This window comes from Alligator sinensis, unplaced genomic scaffold (genome assembly GCF_000455745.1).
Source record: "Alligator sinensis unplaced genomic scaffold, ASM45574v1 scaffold628_2, whole genome shotgun sequence".
Classification (NCBI taxonomy): Eukaryota; Metazoa; Chordata; order Crocodylia; family Alligatoridae; genus Alligator; species Alligator sinensis.
Genome location: NW_005841833.1, coordinates 5080387 through 5098925, shown reverse-complemented (window position 1 = coordinate 5098925; position 18539 = coordinate 5080387). Strand labels below are relative to the sequence as shown.

The 18539-nt window shown below is 42.0% G+C and overlaps 1 protein-coding gene across 4 annotated transcripts; it reads right to left on the bottom strand.

Moving 5' to 3' along the window:
• Window positions 1-2956: 2956 nt before the first annotated feature.
• On the bottom strand, window positions 2957-18032 carry ANAPC5 (anaphase promoting complex subunit 5). 4 transcript variants are annotated; one of them, XM_025199296.1, is made up of 17 exons: window positions 17778-18032; window positions 17387-17466; window positions 15965-16074; window positions 15324-15519; window positions 13636-13702; window positions 11589-11690; window positions 10730-10920; window positions 9746-9827; window positions 8827-8916; window positions 8126-8307; window positions 7554-7689; window positions 7226-7300; window positions 6546-6667; window positions 5724-5831; window positions 4507-4702; window positions 3753-3915; window positions 2957-3319 (listed from the first exon to the last, which is right to left on the bottom strand). In XM_025199296.1, the coding sequence occupies exons 1-17, from the start codon at window positions 17979-17981 to the stop codon at window positions 3105-3107; spliced, it is 2319 nt and encodes a 772-aa protein (XP_025055081.1). In that variant the 5' UTR covers window positions 17982-18032; the 3' UTR covers window positions 2957-3104. The 4 variants fall into 4 exon arrangements, with proteins under 4 accessions (XP_025055081.1, XP_025055084.1, XP_006015262.1 ...); XM_006015200.3 differs by having other exon boundaries at window positions 2958-3319; window positions 4507-4654; XM_025199299.1 differs by lacking the exon at window positions 3753-3915 and having other exon boundaries at window positions 2957-3224.
• Window positions 18033-18539: the final 507 nt, after the last annotated feature.

The window sequence follows — 18539 nt, the reverse complement described above, 5'->3', positions numbered from 1 at the left end:
AGCTTTTCCGGCCCAGAAAGCCCGAGTCAGACTGGCGCGGCCCAGATGTGCGGGCTGCGCAGGCCTCCCCACCGCCCAGCTCGCTGCTTTCAATTTTGCTGCCGGGCGGCAGTGGCGCGGCGCGGGAAGCCGGAGCATGGTGCTGCTCAGCCCCGCCGCAGCCCGGCTGCAGCAGGGCCTGGGCTGCACCCCCGCTGCTCTCGGCCGGCAGGGATGGGAGCAAGCGCAGCTTCAAGCCCAGCAAGGCTTAGCCCGCTGCACGACTGCGAGGGAGACCGGCAACCCGTGTCCAACCGCCCGCAGCTGCCACCTGGGGCAACCGGACTGCAGCCACCGAGCATTTAGCAGGGGTTGGGTCCAGGTCTAGGCAGCCCCCGCGGCATCCCGCCTCACCCCCTCTCAGTGCTCCAAAAGGCCTCTCTGAGACACCCCAGGACCCCCCAAAAAGTGCCAGTGTTAGAGCCAGGACACCTGGACGCCAGCCCGCACAGAGCGCTGAGCACCGCAAGTATGGAAGCCTCTGACCCCAGCTTCCAGCCAGCGACATTTGGGAACGGATGAATTGTTACCCAGACCCAGTCTCCCCAAAGTGCCAGAATAGACCATATTTTTAAGAAACAGTTTAGATCTCATCATAGCAGAGCAAAAGTCATGGTAAGAGAGGGACTGGAACAGGGTCCCAGTCCTGCAAATCTCTTCCACCTACAGCTTCTTTGGCCATCAACAGATTTAAAGGCACAAGCATCGTAACCACGTACAGTCTACTGTAGGTCACTGGAGACTTCAGCAGTGTGCATTCACTGACATTTTGTCACTGGACAGTTGCTTAGAACTTGGCAGCACCTGGTGGCACTTTCTACATGCACTTCACTTTAATGAAACATAATTAAACCTGCTTACGAAAATGATAATGCCATAAATGCCAAAACACAGATAATATAAAAAGAACAGAGGCAAGATTGTTTTGTACATTATCAAAATGTTTTAAACACCCTCCCTCTTCCACACACACTGCTAATTATGCAAAGATTGTCAGCCACAGCTTGGCCCTTGCAATCTCTTGCTTACCTCTCCTGCTGAGGATCTGCTGAAGCTTTATTAAAATGGTTGCAAAGCGCTTCCAAGACCATCAGATAAAGGGAACTACAAAACAGAGAGTTATTTCGCTAAGGAGCCATCCTTTAAATTATTAAACCAGCCAACAGCAGTTGTTTATGAACTTTTCCTATTTCCATTAGTGCAACTATACCAGGTAATCACATCATAAAATACCCCCTACGACTCCCAAGTCTGGCACCAGCCCTTCATAATGTCTTCTCCCTGCTTTGTTAATTTTAAAAGTTACTTATTTTCTTGTCAAACATTCCCCATTTAAAATAACATTTAGAAGTTGGTTAAACTGTAAAAGATCCAATCAAGTGTCCCAGCGTGAACACCTCATTTGGAAATACAGGTGAGCTTCAGAGTGACTTCCTATGCCGAGCCAACAGTGTGGCTGCATTAGCTTTGCTTTCAGGCCCCTTCGGAGGCATTGTTTCAAGAGCTTAGACTTTCCCCCATTCCCATGTCACAATACCAGTAATTCAGCTTAGCAGGCAGCCAGGCCAATTTTTATTGCGGCTGTCATATTTTGACAAGCAGCTTTTAACTATTATAGCTGAGAAATCAAACTGACTTATAAAAGCATATACTAGGAGGTGCTCCAAACTGTTTAATGGGATTAGACTGAGGGTTAATCAATCCCATGAAAGGGATTGATTAGTGTAAGTGGAAGGAGGTCAGTGGCCAAAGCACTGATTGCAAAGAGATCCTGGAAAGGCTCCTGTGTGAAACCAATCCCCTTTATACCGTTTGAAACACAGCTGCTGTTTTAGTTTTGAGAGACTGGGTTATCAGACAGCATCTGCAGCGCAAGGCAGATGCATTTAGGTGATGTGTACAGCAAAACTAGACTACATGGAATTAAGCTGGCAAGTCTTGATGTATGGTGTTATAGATGTGAGTAACTGCAAGAACCAGGAGTTTAAGTTCTCGTCTTACTTGTGGTGATTAGCAACAGTTAGTTCTTAACCTCCAGCAGCAGAATCCTTAGGTAGAAGCACAGAATAAAAAGCCAAGAATAACACCTAGGTCTCCCAAACTGAGTGCAGTGCAGTGCAGTGCAGTGCAATGCACTCCCTAGATCATGCTGCCTCCTCTCCCTCCAATGCAAGTGTGCATCTGCCATGCACTGCAGGTAAGCCACATGCATGTACACTGAGCTTATACATACATATATGCAGTTCAACAAAAGATTAATTTTAAAGGTTGTTATTGGTAGGACCCAACTCCCACAGATCACTGGTAATGAACTAGGCTCCAAGTTGGGGTTGTCTTAGTTCAGTCAGACATAAGCAAGTCATGTGTACACACCCTCCCACTGCTTCTCAAGGATGCTTATTAATGTGTGTGCAATAAAATATTTGTTTAAACTGATACAGGTTCCTTCTTGCACCAAAATGAATTTTACCATGTTTTATTTCTTCCCACTATGCTTTGCACAGGGATGTTTCTAAATTCAAGACGGTTAGTAGCATCAATAGGTTTCTATGTTTTCCCTTCTGCCAATACCAGTAGTTTCCAGATGTTAACAAGTGCCCATAAACAGGTGAAATGCAAGTACATGAACATATTTTAAATGTAATTCCACAATCAGAGAAGTTAACATTAGCACAAGGCAGCTGAGCTCATATCTACAAATTATACACTAATTTCTTTATGCTGTTTGCATTTATAAATCTTACATTCAGTGTGCAACTCCTATTAGTAACAATAGGAATACTTTGTACATTCTTTACTATTGACCAAGTAGTGCTACTTTGTATCACTGAAGGTACAGTATTTGTAAATAAAGAAAAATGTAGTCTTTTGTGTCTAAAGCGTAGAAGTGAGATGGTTGCAAACTTTTCACCATTCATTATAAGCAGAACACAAGTTTGTTAAGCAGAAGAACAGTTTATTGGCAGTTATTTCCAAAACCGCAATGACTGAACATAATAAAAATGCTTGAAAAAGGGAGGAAAAAACAGTCAGGAACAACGAAACAAAACTCAGCTTTAAATACCTCACTTAAAAGCATTTATTAATGGGACCCCATGAGCAGGCAGCTCCTGGTGCAGTTGACGGAAGAGCATAGCACATTTGTTTCTTTCTTGCATCCTGCCCAAGGTGTGAAAGAGTCTGGCCTGAAAATAAAGAACATCTCTGAGTTGTTCTCTGCAGTCCACTTTCACAAAATAAACCTTGGCTTCATTTAGATTCAGGATAGCCGATTCCAGAGCTGTCAAAAGGGAGAGGAAGTCCAGTATTTAAAATAGTGGTAAAGTAAAAACTACATGCAATATAACCCTGTTCCTGGGGATCCCATTATGAATTACTGAATGTTCTAAATTAGCAAGTTCAAGACATACTAGAAGACATTCTATAATTTCTTTTGAAAAAAAAATAATGGTCTCTTAGCAACAATTCCATTCAACTACAGCCCCCGCTTTTCAAGTTTTGCTGCAAGGTGTGAGCAAATTGTGCAGATAAGCAAGGCTCTATTGACCTTGTAAAAAAGATTCAGTATTTACAGAATTTTTAGTCCAGACCTAGGCCCTGATCCTGCCATGTAATATTGTCTTGAAATATATTATTGAGACCCAAGTATCTATACTTGTTTGCAGTCCATTCAAAAGTGAAAAAAGTATAAATAGAATTATTCTTCACTCTACCTTCTGCCTTCTTCTGGGGAGTATAGGAAGTTGCAGAAGCAACCTGACATTTGGCCACCAAGAACATGGCACAGCCTTTGTCCAGTACTGCCCCATGAGCCAAAATTGGCTCTATCGCCATATGCAGAATATTCAGAGCTTGTTCAGGAATACCAAGAATCAGCTGAAAGAGAAAAACACTGAAACAGGTGTCCACTGAAAATAGCAGCTTCTTCTGGAGGAAACACAAGCCACTTGCATGCCACATCCATGTTCAGATAAGTCAATGTATGTATATCAGTGCAGAGAAGGTTTTTAGGTTCTCCCTACAATCTTCTTTTAAAATCAAAGCTCATTAACAGAAGGAGATGCTAGAGCAAATGACAGTAGGAACAAGAAAACTCCTTATTAAATACTCCTTCCACACGACCGGCAACCAGAACCCCCATCTGTCCAGTGCGCACACAGCCTTTAACTAGTATTAAATTCCAGTGTCAGTGCCTTGTGCTTATGTGAAGTTTTTATATCAGTTTATTGGCTATCAATAGAAGGGAAGGCAGCAACAATTCATGAAATGTGAGTGTAACATGCTGAAACTGAAGACATGATAAATGAACACAGTTTTCATACATTTTCCTGAAAGATTTTAGACATGCAAATCAACAACTGAATAATCCTGCCACATTAAAATTCTTAAAATCCAAAGAGCAGTAGCAATGGTAGCTGAATCTACAGCTTAAATTTAGGAGCCTGTGAAATCAGGACTCAAACCTACCTGAGAGAAAGCCAAATTCAGGACAGTTTCAGAGGCCAAATACTGTAGACTGTATTCTCGAGAAAGAGCAAGAGCCTGGAGCAGGACAGGGAGTGCAATTGTATGACATGAAGATCTCCAATAGAGTTCTGCTGTTGACAGAAGTACGCTGATGAGGGCCAGGGTTGTGGGAGGGAGGAGAGAAAAAAAAAAGCCACTATTTTCATGTAAAACTTCAAATGTTTCCCTCAGGACATCAGAGACAAACAGCAGCGTGTTATCTACCCATAATGATATTTTTCCTTTACAATACCAAGTGTGCAACAAAATATTTTGTCAGTTAGTGGCATTCCCTTTTTAAGATAACATTTAATACTATTGTAAGAAGTAATACTTAAACAGATTTTTTTTAAGCTAGTCTTATTTTAAATAAAAAATAATTTCCTTTTCATGGACCTTTCCTTCTCTTCTTTGCCCTTAAGGGAAACTGTAGCTCCAAAAACTCTCAACTTGGAAACTCGTGGAAGTTTCACTACCTGATGCTTCTTTCAGTTTGGTGCTGGTTGGGGGGGGAGGAAGGGAAAGGGATGCAAAAAAGAAGTGTTGATGACTAGATTTGAGCTCTACAATATCGTTAAATCTCAAAAATACCCAAAATGCTGAAAACAAATGTAACTTTCACATCATTCACAATTTAAAATACAGATACATAAATTGCATTGTTCATGATGATGGAAGCTATCATAGACTGTTCCAAATACAAAAGCTTTCAGTCTCTTGAGTACAGAGATGCATGATTAGGTACTATTTCCAAATCATTTGCTTTAAAAACAGTTACAAACAGCAAGTTCATTCAGCTGAGCAGTGATTGTTTCCATTTCTATGGTAGTAAAATGAAATACTACCAACAAAGTTTATTAAAGATGGAAATATTTCCTAGTCCAAGCAGTGATCATCTACAGATTAATGAATTCATGGGCATTTACACATACGGGAGCGGGGGGAGGAGGGAAGTCACATGTATCAGGATCCCTGCACTGAAAACTGGTGGCGGAGGCGCTTAACTAAAGTTTGAACAAGGAACTTTCCAGCAGACTCGATTAATCAAGTCTGCTCTGATACGCTATAATCACAGCGCATCAGAGCAGACTCGCTGCATGTCTATAGGTGCCCAAACTGTCCCAGTTATGGCTGCTGAGGTTAAATCAGTGTCAAGTACTATTCCATGTTTTTCCTACCTGATCACCATCTCAGTATTCTTTATCTTCTGGCAGTGTGTCAACAGTTTCTGTAAGAGTTTGTGTGCCTCTGACATCTGGTTTTGGGCTTTCAATACAATGGCCTTTCTGCAATTCAAGACAAATAAAAACTTACCAGATTTCTATATTTTGGTCTCAGTTCTGCTGCTGGGTGCACTATAATGCACGCCGGTATGTTAGAGCTCTCCTCCCACACTTGCACATGCTTGGGTAGAATTGTTTCATAACTACACTTTGGAGCAGGCAAAGATGTTTTGTATAAACAAGACTTAGTCCTTATAAGCACACATTTGTTCCAGAAAACTCAACACATACTTTAAGCACCCTTTATGGAAGGAAAATGGGGGCCCTCCCCCATTTTAGATAGGAAAACCAAAGCTGAGGCAACGCAATCTTGCACAGAGTCACACTGCAGACAGAGATAGGCTTTTGGTCTCCTGATGATTTCATACAAATCCAGAATTACACTTTGATTTTAAATGGACACATTGATACATTCTGAAAGCAGCAGACCTACAATGTATACATTCATGTTTAGGTAATGCTACACCAGTTAAAGCATTTTATAGCCACTAAGCTAGCCAGTGCTTCAAAGCCCTAGTGGAATGGATAGAATGGTATTATCAAAATACACTATATATTAGTATACTTACAGCAGAACTAGGCAAAAAGCATTATATAGCAACCAGTAGAAAGTGATGTGTAGGTAAACATTTTATTCCCAGCAAGCATTGTATTTCATTGTTAAAGATTTTAATCGGATATTATTAAATGCTATTCTGCAGGTTTGTGGTTTCTTACCTGTACACTCCTTCGATGCTATTAAGTGCTGTAATTCCTGCCACAAGAGAATCAGCAATGTGGTATCTGCCATCATTCATGGCTCTATCAAACTGTATTTTCTGATCAAACAGCATCCACAGCTAAACAGAGAAGGTCCAGGCATAAATAGTGGCGTACATGCATTTTGTGATCCAAAAATGAAACACATATGCTACTTTTAAACACAGCTGACTACCCTTTTATTTACTGGAGAAGCAGTACAAATACGTCTTCATTTGTTGTTTTGAAGAAATAGAACTCCTTTTACAGTGCAGAAACTAGAATGTGTTTCAAGATCTAATACCCCTTATGTATTATGAGTTAAAAAACGTTGCAGAGTCTGCATAGGAATAGAAGGCATGGAAAAAATGATAAACACTGCTTTTCAATCCAAGATGTTGACGAAAATCCCTCCCCACTCAAATGGTGACATAGTTAATTTTCATAGCTTTCAAATCTATGCGTGAATTTGTGGCTTCCCCATTAGTGAGAGGATTTATGTGGAGACTATTCAAATGTGCTCTAAACACAGTTTATACAGATGAAGTACAGAAGGAATTAGGATGAAGGGGAATTCTGATCCTTCTGCCACAGACACAAACTTGGCGCACAACTTTTTTTTTATTATTATTTTTTAAGTAGTATAGACCACAGGTTACCTGTGAATGCTGACTATTGGGAGGAAATCTTTCCTTCAAGTGTTTCAATATTTCAGAAGCAGCTGCAAAGTAGCCCTACAACAGAGAAACAGCACTGTGATAAGCATGCAAGCGCTCCTTAAGACAAAATTAACCCCCCTAGAAACAAGAAGTTGCTAAGAGAAAAATACTAAGATTTCCTTCCACCTCATCCATGTAGGCTGGAGATAGGAAAAATAACTCTAAATACACACACCTTGCCACATGTCACTCAGCTTGCCACAGGCCTGTGAAGCATCCCCACTTGCCCCTGCAAACTTTTTTTTGTGCAATTAACTATGAAGCTCACCTGCTCTGCATGTAGCTCAGCCAGGTGACACAACACTACAGCAAAGGATTCCGTATTATTCTGCTGGACACCCACATTTACAGATTCCAAACTGTTCATGCTCAGCAGCGTCTGCGCTTGTTGAAGAGCCATGGTGCTAGAGAGAGGAAAACCATAATTTACTTTCATGCAGTAGTTCTAATCTATGCTCGAGCCATAAAACAAAAGCTAAACTATTTCCCCTCCTTCCCCCCGGAATTCCAAACTATGCAAGGCCTGAAAGTGCTCATGAAAAGACCATAAATCCACATCAAAGCATTCACATACAGAAGCTTTTTGTCTGGCTAAGGCTGAATAAACAAGGAAATTAAAATTACAGCTATAAGAGGATGATGAAATCTATCTTCTAACATAGGAGTTAAATGAGCAGGACCAGGAAGAACCAGCCCCAGCATCTGTTGATGCCTCACTTAGCACACTGAAGAGAAGCAGTCACTTGTACGGTTGTCAAGAAGTCAACAAGAGCATCACTTGCTTACAACGGTAACAAACTACTATAAGCAGCAGAACTAGACTTTGGTGAGAGAAAATACCTGCGACCATATAATCTCCAAATGGCAGTTTTCTGTGCTATACTAATGTCAATAAGCTCTGACAGGCTGTGTTTCCAATGCAACAGATCAGAGTCCTTTAAGGCATCCATTAGCTTGTTGGCAGTCTTCCCTGCAAAAGCTCTTTGCTGGACCAAGGATTGTATTCCCAGGGAAGCTAGGTACTAGGAGGGATGGAAAAACAAAATTAGGACGGTAAAGCTGCCAGGCAACAAAGTCTAACAAAGCAGAAAGAATAAGTTATCAAAACTTCCACCTTTCTCCATATGTAACAATATGAATGTCACCTTGTTAAGGGATGAAAGGGATACTCTAGGCTCCCATTCCATAGTGGAACAGGTGGTGGGAGGGAAGGGGTTCAAGTTGAATCCTTCCAATGATTATGCTCTGCTTCTAGAGCTTTCCCTCTTTTTCCTCACTCCCCCAAATACTGATCAGACCTCCTGCACTCTGCATACCAGCTATATGATTAGCTCCCTCTCCCTTGTCCCATCTGCTCCCTGCCTCATCCGGATTTTTCTTCCTCAGCCCTAGCAATCTGAAGTTACAGACTGGATCCTCAGATCTTGCAAGGCAGCCTGCTCACTACACAGTCTTATGTTCATTTTCTGCCTCCCATGCCAGGTCATGAATGTTTAAAGGGAGAGAAAGAGACAGATTTTGAAACAAAACAGGAGACTTACAGGCAATCCAAAGTGAACAGCTTTTTTCACAGAGTGTTCTAACAGAACACAGCTATCTGAACTCTGCTGCTCCAAGATGTATAGCCAACTCTGTTTAGAAAAGAAGTTAAATGTCATTGCAGAGATATGCTGCTTAATATAATACAAAACATTTTCAGGCATCTATTAAGAAGGGTACAAATCTCATTGCAATACAAACTTCTAGAAGTCACATAAAAATGGAACCTGCATTAAGAACTGACACAGCAGAAAAGACCAGTGTTCTGTTTGGCCTGGAGTTCTGGCTGCAACAGTGGCCAACACTGGAGATTTCAGAGTAAAAACGTAGAAACTATTATACTGTTACACATCTGAGACACTGACACAATTAACCTAACTGGAGTTTATTCACTGCTGCAAACTATGAGAAGCTTTTACTCCTACCTCAAAACAACATACTGCTTAGAAAAGCTAAATTTCAGAATCTACAAAACGGTAAAATAAAAGCTTCATCTAGTCAGACAGTGTCTTTCTAGAGAAAGAAGCACTTAATTCTTTCCCTTGTCATTGGCTGGATGGGAGATTTACACATAATCACTGCACAGAGGGGAGCTTGAAAACAAGCTTCTATGACTTATCTTGAACAGACCTCTTAAAAGTGCGAAAATAAATTTCCCAGCATTGCATGATTTGGGGTGCACGATGCCCATTCAGAAAGTTCCAGTTAGTACGTTGAAGTTCACTGCTTCAAGGATAGCTCACCCAGATTTACTGCTTACGGCACTAACAACCAAAGCATCATCCCAAGGTGGGGAAGTGACATTTAATTACTGCCAAACGCTAGACCCAGCTACAGCAAATACATCAAAAGTCTAATTGAGTTGAGAGACAGATGGCTACGACAGGCCATTTATCTCCCTTTAAAGCATGGCTGTCTTACCAAACAATGCTGCAAGCAAACATGATCATTGGACTCCTGTGCAATTCTGATGGCTTCCTGAAGAGCAAGCTCAGCCTGTTGACTATCAGCAAATCAAAACACAGAAAGCATTAATATTTCATTAACATCTTATACAGCATTATAAAAAGAGAATAATGTTAATCTAAATTATGCGTATCTTATTTCAAAGCGAGCTCTGATTAAACAGGTTAGACAAGACAGCATTTCCTTAAATCCACTTCCGTGTTAGCTTTAAGACAAGGTTCTCTCACCAAGAACGGAATCTACAAGTTTTTGCCCCTTACCAGGATTCCCATCACACATACATGTTCAAAAGGCACTTCAGATACTATTTTGATAGATGCAATGCATGCCCAGGTATAGAGGGTTTCTACTTCCAATCTACCTGACCCAGCTCTTTCCATCACTATCTTTGCACACTGGTAGCCCAGAGGCTTTTTTTCTATTTATTATTAAAGCATTGTTTTAAAATCCTAATGACCTCTTCACAAATTACCCAAACCAGTGCTGGTTTGAGTGTAACAGGAGGGCAGCTGCACTTACATCTCAACTGATACATAAGCACTTACCTGCTGACCTGCATCTGATAAGTGAAGTAAAAGATCTACCACCCTGGGAAACAACTGCAATAATTTCCCAGGGTAGTAGATCTGCAACTAGACATAAAAAGAACTAGAAATAAAAAGAAAGATGCTAAGGCTTTTTATGTCAACTGTAATAGACATCAAAAGAACCTCTAGCCTTAGCGTCGTTCTCATTTCTTCGTGAGACCACAAGGAAATCAGAATCAGCCCAAGATTCCAAGAAAGTTCCCAAGCCAGTCCCCCTTCATTTGCCCCTGAACTACAGAATGCTCCTCCCCAGCCCCAACTGACTTTCAGAGCATACGAAAAGGTCCATCTAGCAGATGTAGCAACTTGTTTTTATTTATTTTTAATCAATCAGAAAGATGAATTAACTTACTAGTGGCCAAACCGACAATGCAGTGCAGCTAGATTAAGTGCAGCATATCTCAAACTTCGGCCATAGCCTTCATCGCCATTACTTTTGCTTTCTGCTCCAGTGAGAATCAAACGGTCAAAATAATGAAGGAGGCTGTGTGTTGAACTGAAGACATCTTGAACTCTTAGACTATTTAAGTAGCTTAAATAATGCTAAAATTTAAAGCAAAGTCAGCTTTAATTAAAAACAGAACTAACGACATGCTCTTTGAAATTACTTTTTTCATGATATCTCACTCAAAAAAAAGCTTCTGAGCTGGAGGGGAGGGTTATTTTGCAAACAGGAGCACGTTTGACCAGGAACCGTGCAAAAGAGGCAGCACAGGCCTAGAATGAGCATTACTTTGGCAACTACATTTTGTTTTTACTGTCCAGAATACATGTATGCAATTCACTTCTGGGTCTCACAAGAAATCAATGCCCAGTATACACTCCACCAATACCAATGTCTCAGTCTTTTTACTAAAAATGTAGGGACATAACTCTTTAAATTACTCAAGACAGCTTAGTGTCAGAAGGACAAGTCTCAGTTCAGTTCGGCAGGGAGCATAAGCACGTGCTTACATGCATACACTTGTACAGTCTTAAAGAAGCCAACAGGACTACTCTTGTTTGAAGTTAAATGACTACTGTAACACCCTGCTGAATTTGACAGTGTCTTCAGGATTTCTATTCTGAAACACCATATTAACATACAAAACTATTAGATAAAACTTAAGCACTTTATTCTGGTGTACAAAAGTCCCCAGAAATAAATTGTATTTTAGAAATACAAAAGAATTGCCCTATGTGCATTTTGGTTGAAGGGAAGATACACTTACTGCTTCAGCAAAGTCGGGATTGAATTTTAACAAATTATTGAGTTCTTTTTGCAGTGCTGCTGGAGTAAGAGCCTTTGTCTCATCGTTCTTTAATAAAGAAGCCTGGAATAAAAATAGAAATTGTCACTAGGTAACTAAGATTGGGGAAGTGCAAATATCAAGATTACATTGTTAGCCATTTCTCATCTTTCTAACTACATAACCAATCAAAGAAGGTGTCATAAACTACACCTACAGTCATGTTTAAATATTGCCAAAGGCAATTCTACTCTAAGTCATATTAAATCATTCACCTTTAAAATGACCATAGTCACTTGGACAGCACTGTGGGAGCGATCAGGGAGTAGATTAAGAATAATTCAGCTTGCGTCTCTGGTAACTTAATGCATTGAACCTCTTATTTAATATGCTACATGGTTCTGATTATGTGTCACCCTGAATAAAAGTAAGCCCCACATTTTCAGGTTAAACAGCTTTCCAAGCCCAAAATCAAATCAACAACTAAAGAAACTCTTTGAACTGAAATTCCTTTAAATCAGTAACACCTGTCATCTGGCTCCACAGGCTAAATGAGTGGTACAGGGCCAGTCTGTGGGCTGGACTGGGCCCACAGACTCCATCCCTCACCCCACATGTTGGATCCAGAGCCTGTGGTGCCTGCTATGGGCCCCATGATGCATATGGTGCCTGTTCCGACCATTCTGGGATATACGCCATGTCTGTTGCATTCTCCAGCCACTCTGGAATTGTACTGCACACTGTGCACATTACAGCTAGTCCAAGATGCTCACTGGACAGGCCCCAGACTGGCCGTGGGAGGCACCACACATTGCACAAGCATTGCTGCAGGGCCAGCCTGGCACATGCTGCATGGGTCAGCTATGAGACCCAAGACCAGCACCTAGGGCTGGATAAGGGGGCTTCTCAGGCCAGAACTTTGACACCCATGTATTAAATAATCTCACAAGAATCAAATAACCAAGGAAAGAATTCAGAGAATTAAATGCACTAAAAATTATACTATTAAGAACCACACTGAAAAGATTTTTTTTCATTTGATATTTTTATTGCATACATAAAAAATACTGCAATCACCCCCACCCCGCACTGTTGCAGGTTCACGTACAGATCAACTCTATGAAAAATCAAGTATGCTTTTTACGTTCTTTGGAAGCGGGGGTGGAAATGGAGAGGTGGACACACGCTTTGGTATATCCATCTGTTCATAAAAAGATTCAGACTAAAAAACTAAACATTTTAGTGTTGTTTTTTTTAAGAGGGAGGGGGGGGCACTATAAAAAAACCCAAATCAAACAAACCCAGGAAAAGCAAGAGAAAGATTCCAGTTAATCTGGTAAAGTTAAATGAACAAGAATAAGACTCCAAGTTTCAGTTAAATCAGTGACTACTGTGCGTCTCAGATAGGGAAAAAATGACAGTTTATATACATAAGATATAAATACTGTGTGGTAATTTAAATAAGACAAAAATCTAGAATGAAGAGAAAATGCAATTCTGCTGTAGTGTAAATCAAATTTGTAACAAAGTGAAGCAATGTAAAAAACAGCATTCCAGCAAGACCTGGCTGATGATGACAAAAAGCCCAATAACATTTAACAATTATTTTTATTTCTTTAAATGTATGTTAAGTTTTGTATGCTTTTTTTTAGTAATAGCAAATTGGTACAAGCTGCTAAAGTCACAAGACTTCATATAATTCAGACTTTTAGTTTCAGCCAATATTTATTCTTTCCTGCAGGTAGATGTTCTGGCAAGTGTTTCACTGAACATAAATTTTGAATTTTTGGATATAAACAGTAACACTAGAAACTAAACTGAGCAGCACTCAACATCAAGGAACTCAGTCATGCCATGTGCTTTGCATGGCCACTTAGTTTCACTTTCAGGGTCTCACAGTGAGCAGCTAACAAATAAAATTCAATAGATTCCTAATAAGTCTGAGGAAAACATGTTTGCTGATCATTCATGAACACACAGACAACTCTTAACTTAAATATTTGCTCAGCAGTATCCAAGACTAACATACCTGCTGTGAAAGAAAATATTCTGCTTGCTTCTGAGAAAGAGGACCACCACAAGATATTTCTTCTTCCCTGTTAAACAGACAAAAACATTGGAAAGTGACAATTAAAATAGCTTATCCTGAAGCTATAAAAAGCTGTGCCAATTACAGATTAAAAAGAAAAAGACACACTTTAAAAAGGCTCCACAGACAATCACTATACAATATCAAGCATGAAAAGAAGCCTGGAGTGCAGAGATTGAAGTTTGGTAGGGTAGAGAAGGGACAGTTAGATCTGGCACGTAGGAGACAGAAAAAAGCAATCAGAAGGAACAAACATTGTCATAGGTTTTAACAGACAGTGAAATGGAATACATGTCTGAAGGAAGCCAGACGTGTTATTATGATGGAGAGTTAGTTTTAACACCAGAGTTAGTTTTAATTTTCTGCCTACAGGGGCTGAGAGCAACATGGAGATTATGTTTATTGTGAAGAACAGTAAAAACCCTAAGAACAAGGGCAAACAAAAGCTGCAGCAAGTCAAAAAGGGGATGGATGAAAAAACAGAACTAAGTTGTTCCAATGTAGTATTCACTGACCAAAGGTTAAGAGCAGGTAGATGTTAGTTTACGTGCATCAGCTGCTCCCTGACAAGTCTCCATCCCTTTTTAATTTGCTGCTCTTAGACTGTTTGTCTAAGAGAGGAACAAGATAGGTTTGGGATGAAAGGTAAAGGCTGCTTTGTGCTATTGATCCTCTCTAAGATAGGCACACAGAGTCACACTGACACTCTAGAAAGCAAAATTAATTCCCACCAAAAAACTGCTCTGCGAAAGCCGAGAGAAGTAGCTGTCTACCAAAAACAAAACTCCTACCACCCATTAGCTAGATTCCTAGCTTTCAGGTAGGCTGGAAGAGTGCAGACTCATTGGAGAGCCTGACAGTTGCAAATATAATTTAAATGTGTATATGAAAAAATAATTGTACTTAAGGGCTATTTTAACATAAGATATAATTTTTAACTCATTAAAATCCTCGTCGTTGCACATGGGTCTTTTTTTTCTTTTCCTTTTTAAAGAAAAATCAGAGAATTTATTAAATCAAAGTGAGGGAAAGTGCTAGAGCCAACAGTCAGTGACATTTGCAAACAGAATTATTGTAGATTTAAGAGTTGCAGTTCACAAGCATTACCACTTGGTGGCAACAGGATATTAGACTGACCACTTCAACACTACCTGGGAACAGTCTGAAAAAATGGACCATGACATTAGAGACAAAGTTTTTTTTGTGATGTCTTCTTCTGGACTGACCATAAAATTGAGGAAGAAGTCAGGCAGGTTTTTGGGCACAAACTTCCCTTCCTTCGGTAATCTAGGTTATTGCAATGACCTGCAATATTCTGGTCTTTAAAAAGAATTAACAGATAATATGTTTAAGTTTTAGATTTCAACATGAAAATACTGGTTACTTCATGAATCTACAACTCAAGAAACAATTCTGAAAATGATTTCTAGTTCTAGCAAAGATACAGCTTAAACATCAAACACCGACCTAATGTAGCTCTGAGACTGGGGCTACTGATGTCTTTGTTTAATTCAGAGTAGCATTACAGCAAATACAGACCACTGTAAGTAACAGCCCATCCCGAGTTAAGCAACTTGGCTAGTTGTCCAGCAGGGTTTGAAAGACTTTATAATATTTTCTATAATCACCTTAGAGGTATATCAAGTTCTTCTTTTTCCATTTTCCCTTCCAGTTCGTCAGTATTTGTGAGCTCCATATCAGTCTCATCAATTCCAGTTTTTTTCTCATCATTCTGAAAATACTGCTGAAGTGCAGTATAAAGTTTATAGACCTGACTGAATGAAAGCTTGTTGTATGCCAAGATCATGTGGCGCAGAAACAGACCTATAAAAGGAAAATGTTTGTTATGATATCTAACTGCGGTACCGAGGAGTTTTAAATCAGGGAGTGGAAGTAGTATTTTCGTGTTGGTTCTGCCATCAAGTAGGAGCGCAAACTTGCATTTTGCTTTATTTCAGTGCCCCAGCCCAACAAATAGGTATTTACTGCCTCATTACTTTAGAGAAACAGGTTTTCAATGAACCTAAGGCCCCATTCAACAGATAAATCTGATCATAGAACTCCTAATACCAGCAACAGCCACAGATGGTGCTGTAAAATTATTTGTTAGCCTGAAACATGTGATTGTATTATCTTTATATAGCTTTATTAAAAATTGGCCAAAAAAAAAAGGAATTGTAATTGTTTTTCAAATATACAAATTAAGATGCACACATTTTCCTTTCCAAACAGATTCTTTGAACAAAGTATAGTAATAATAATGACCTACCCACTACACTTGTTTTGTGAACTTCTGGTTCGGTTCCAGTAAATGAATCTGACAGATCATCAAAAAATTGTTCCATATCTTTCAATTCTCCTTCTGCCATTAATTTTATCCTAAACAGAAGAAAGGAACTTTTTTAAAAACCCTTTCCCATACTGTGCATGTACATGTGTACGCACACAAAGCACTCTACCTTAACTCAGATGTAGAAAGAATAAGACCCAAACATTAGTTATCAATAAATGGTTACTAGCTCACTTATATGATTTCTAGTTGAAAAATGTTTCTCTGTTCTGTAGATAACGGATTCATTTCACAAATCATTCATACGCTATTGCTTTTTCATCTGGAAAGATATGTATGCTGAGAGTCACGTTGCAACAGGCTGAACATAGTTTGAGCGATAATTTCTGTACCGGAGAAATGTGATAAACTCTATATTGCTTTTCCATATTTTCTCTATTCTCTAAGAAAACAGGTCCTTAAAGCAGTGATTTCCAAACTTCCTAAAGTCACAGAACCCTTTCCTATCACGTCTTCCGCCCTGGATCCCCTACCCCTGGCTCCGTGGGCCACGTGAACTGACGTGGAGCCAGGTGTCCCGGCCCGACAACGGTGGCACGCCGTCTGCCCCAGCCCGTTCTGCCATTACCCCCCGATCTCTTTCTGGAACCCTACTGAAAATGCCGGGTAGATATGCATCTTCACAGGTGAACTAAATAAGATGTAGAGAAAGCACAAGGTTTTATGAATATGAAACCAAATTCACTTCATCCCCTGCAGAACCCCGGGGTTCCAGGGAACAGTTTGACAACCGCGGCTGAAGGAAAAAAAAACTTCAGTGTATTGACCAAGCACGCTCATAAGTTACTGACCTCTAATGAGAAACTTGCATACTAAAAAAAAATAAAAATGGAAAACCTCTGTATGATTTTCATAGTTCTCCAGAGCCTGATTCACGAAGCTAAAGAAAGTTTTAAAAAGGAAGCTTCTGCTTCAACTTCCCTGTCCGTGTAAGTGCCGTGCATGGAGCAAAATGACTTGTTGGGACCCAGGCCGGGCCAGCAGCAGCATACTTTATTTAGGTGCAGACTGGCCTCGCACACGTAGTACGAGCGCTGCGGTTCTCAACCTCGTTAGACTCGAGGCAGCTCAGAAAAAACGCCACCTTAGTTTCCCCCGTTTTTCTGACGACAGAAAAACAATACAGCAATGCTCCTGTTGCAAAGACCTGGACCGCAACAGGGCAGGGCGTTTTGGACACTATGGATTCCTAGGTGAAAAGCCAGGGTTTATCTCGTACGTCACACCTAACAGCGCCAACAAGGCTTTCGCACGGGCAGGCTACGATTTAGCTGCTATACAAGGACGCGCGGCATCCGGGTTAATCTCTCAGGTCAAGGCAGCAGGCAGAGGACAGGCTACCTGATGTGCACGGAGCTGGCCAGGTTGGGGCACGACTCTTCGATAGCCTTGCGCAGCCGGGACAGCGACATGTCAGGACCCTGGGCGAGCCAAACGGGGGGAAGGGAAGGCGGGCGCGCCGCCCCCCCCCCCCCCCCCCTCAGGCAGAGCCCCCTGTTTCTCAGGCAGCGCTGGGAGCTGAGGGGGCAATGGGAGTCCCTCCCTCCCCTCAGGCAATGCTGGGATCCCCCCTCGGCTCCCCTCAGGCGACGCTGGAGGCCCCCCCATTCCTCTCAGAGGGCGCTGGGGGGCCCCCTTCCCCTCAGGGGGTGCTCACAGACTCCCCCCTCCCCCTCAGGGGGCGTCCGTGAGGGGACGCTGGGCCCCGCTTCCTGTCACGGGGCGCGCCGACCTGCAGCAGCGGCAGCAGCAGGCGGTTGAGGCGCCGCCGCTCCAGCAGGCCGAGCTGCGCGCCCGCCCGGCCCAGCTCGCTGAGCAGCACCAGCAGCGCCATCTTGTAAGGGGTGACCCAGTCCTTGATGCCGAAGACGTTGGCGTGCACCACGCCGTTGGTCATCATGGGGTTGAAGTACAGGCTCTCGTGCACGCTGGCCATGGCCGGGCCTGCTCGCCGCTCGCCCGTCACCTGGGAAACCGGCCTCCCCGAAGCAGCCAATCGGGGCCGGCGGCGGCGGTCACGTGGCGGCGAGGGTAGCCAACCGCAGGGCGAGCCGGCCGCCGCGCGGTGCGCTGCCGTTTGGGCGCCGGGCGGAAACACGCGCGCGGCGGGAGGGGGCCGCGGGGGGAAGGGCCGTCCAGCCCCCTGTAGCGCTGGGAAATCAACTCCGCTCTGAACCAGGCTTTAATTTGCACGCGAGACAGTAAGTGCAACCGCAAGGGCTGTCCCCGGAACTCCCCCTCCCGCTGCTGAGTTAGCTGCATCTGAAATGTCCCCGAGAGTGAAGTGTTAGAGTCAAACAAGACACTGTCTAGACTAGAGACCCCCCTGGGAAGTGGCTCAAGAGGATCTGGGCAGACAAGGTTCCTTGGGTGACTCTGATTTCTTTTATTAGACCAACCCAAATAGTTGGAGAATAGTTATTAAGCAAGCTTTCGGGTTCAAAAACCCTTCCTCCGGCTAAGGAAGTTTCAGCAGTTGGTGTGTGCTCTTCCT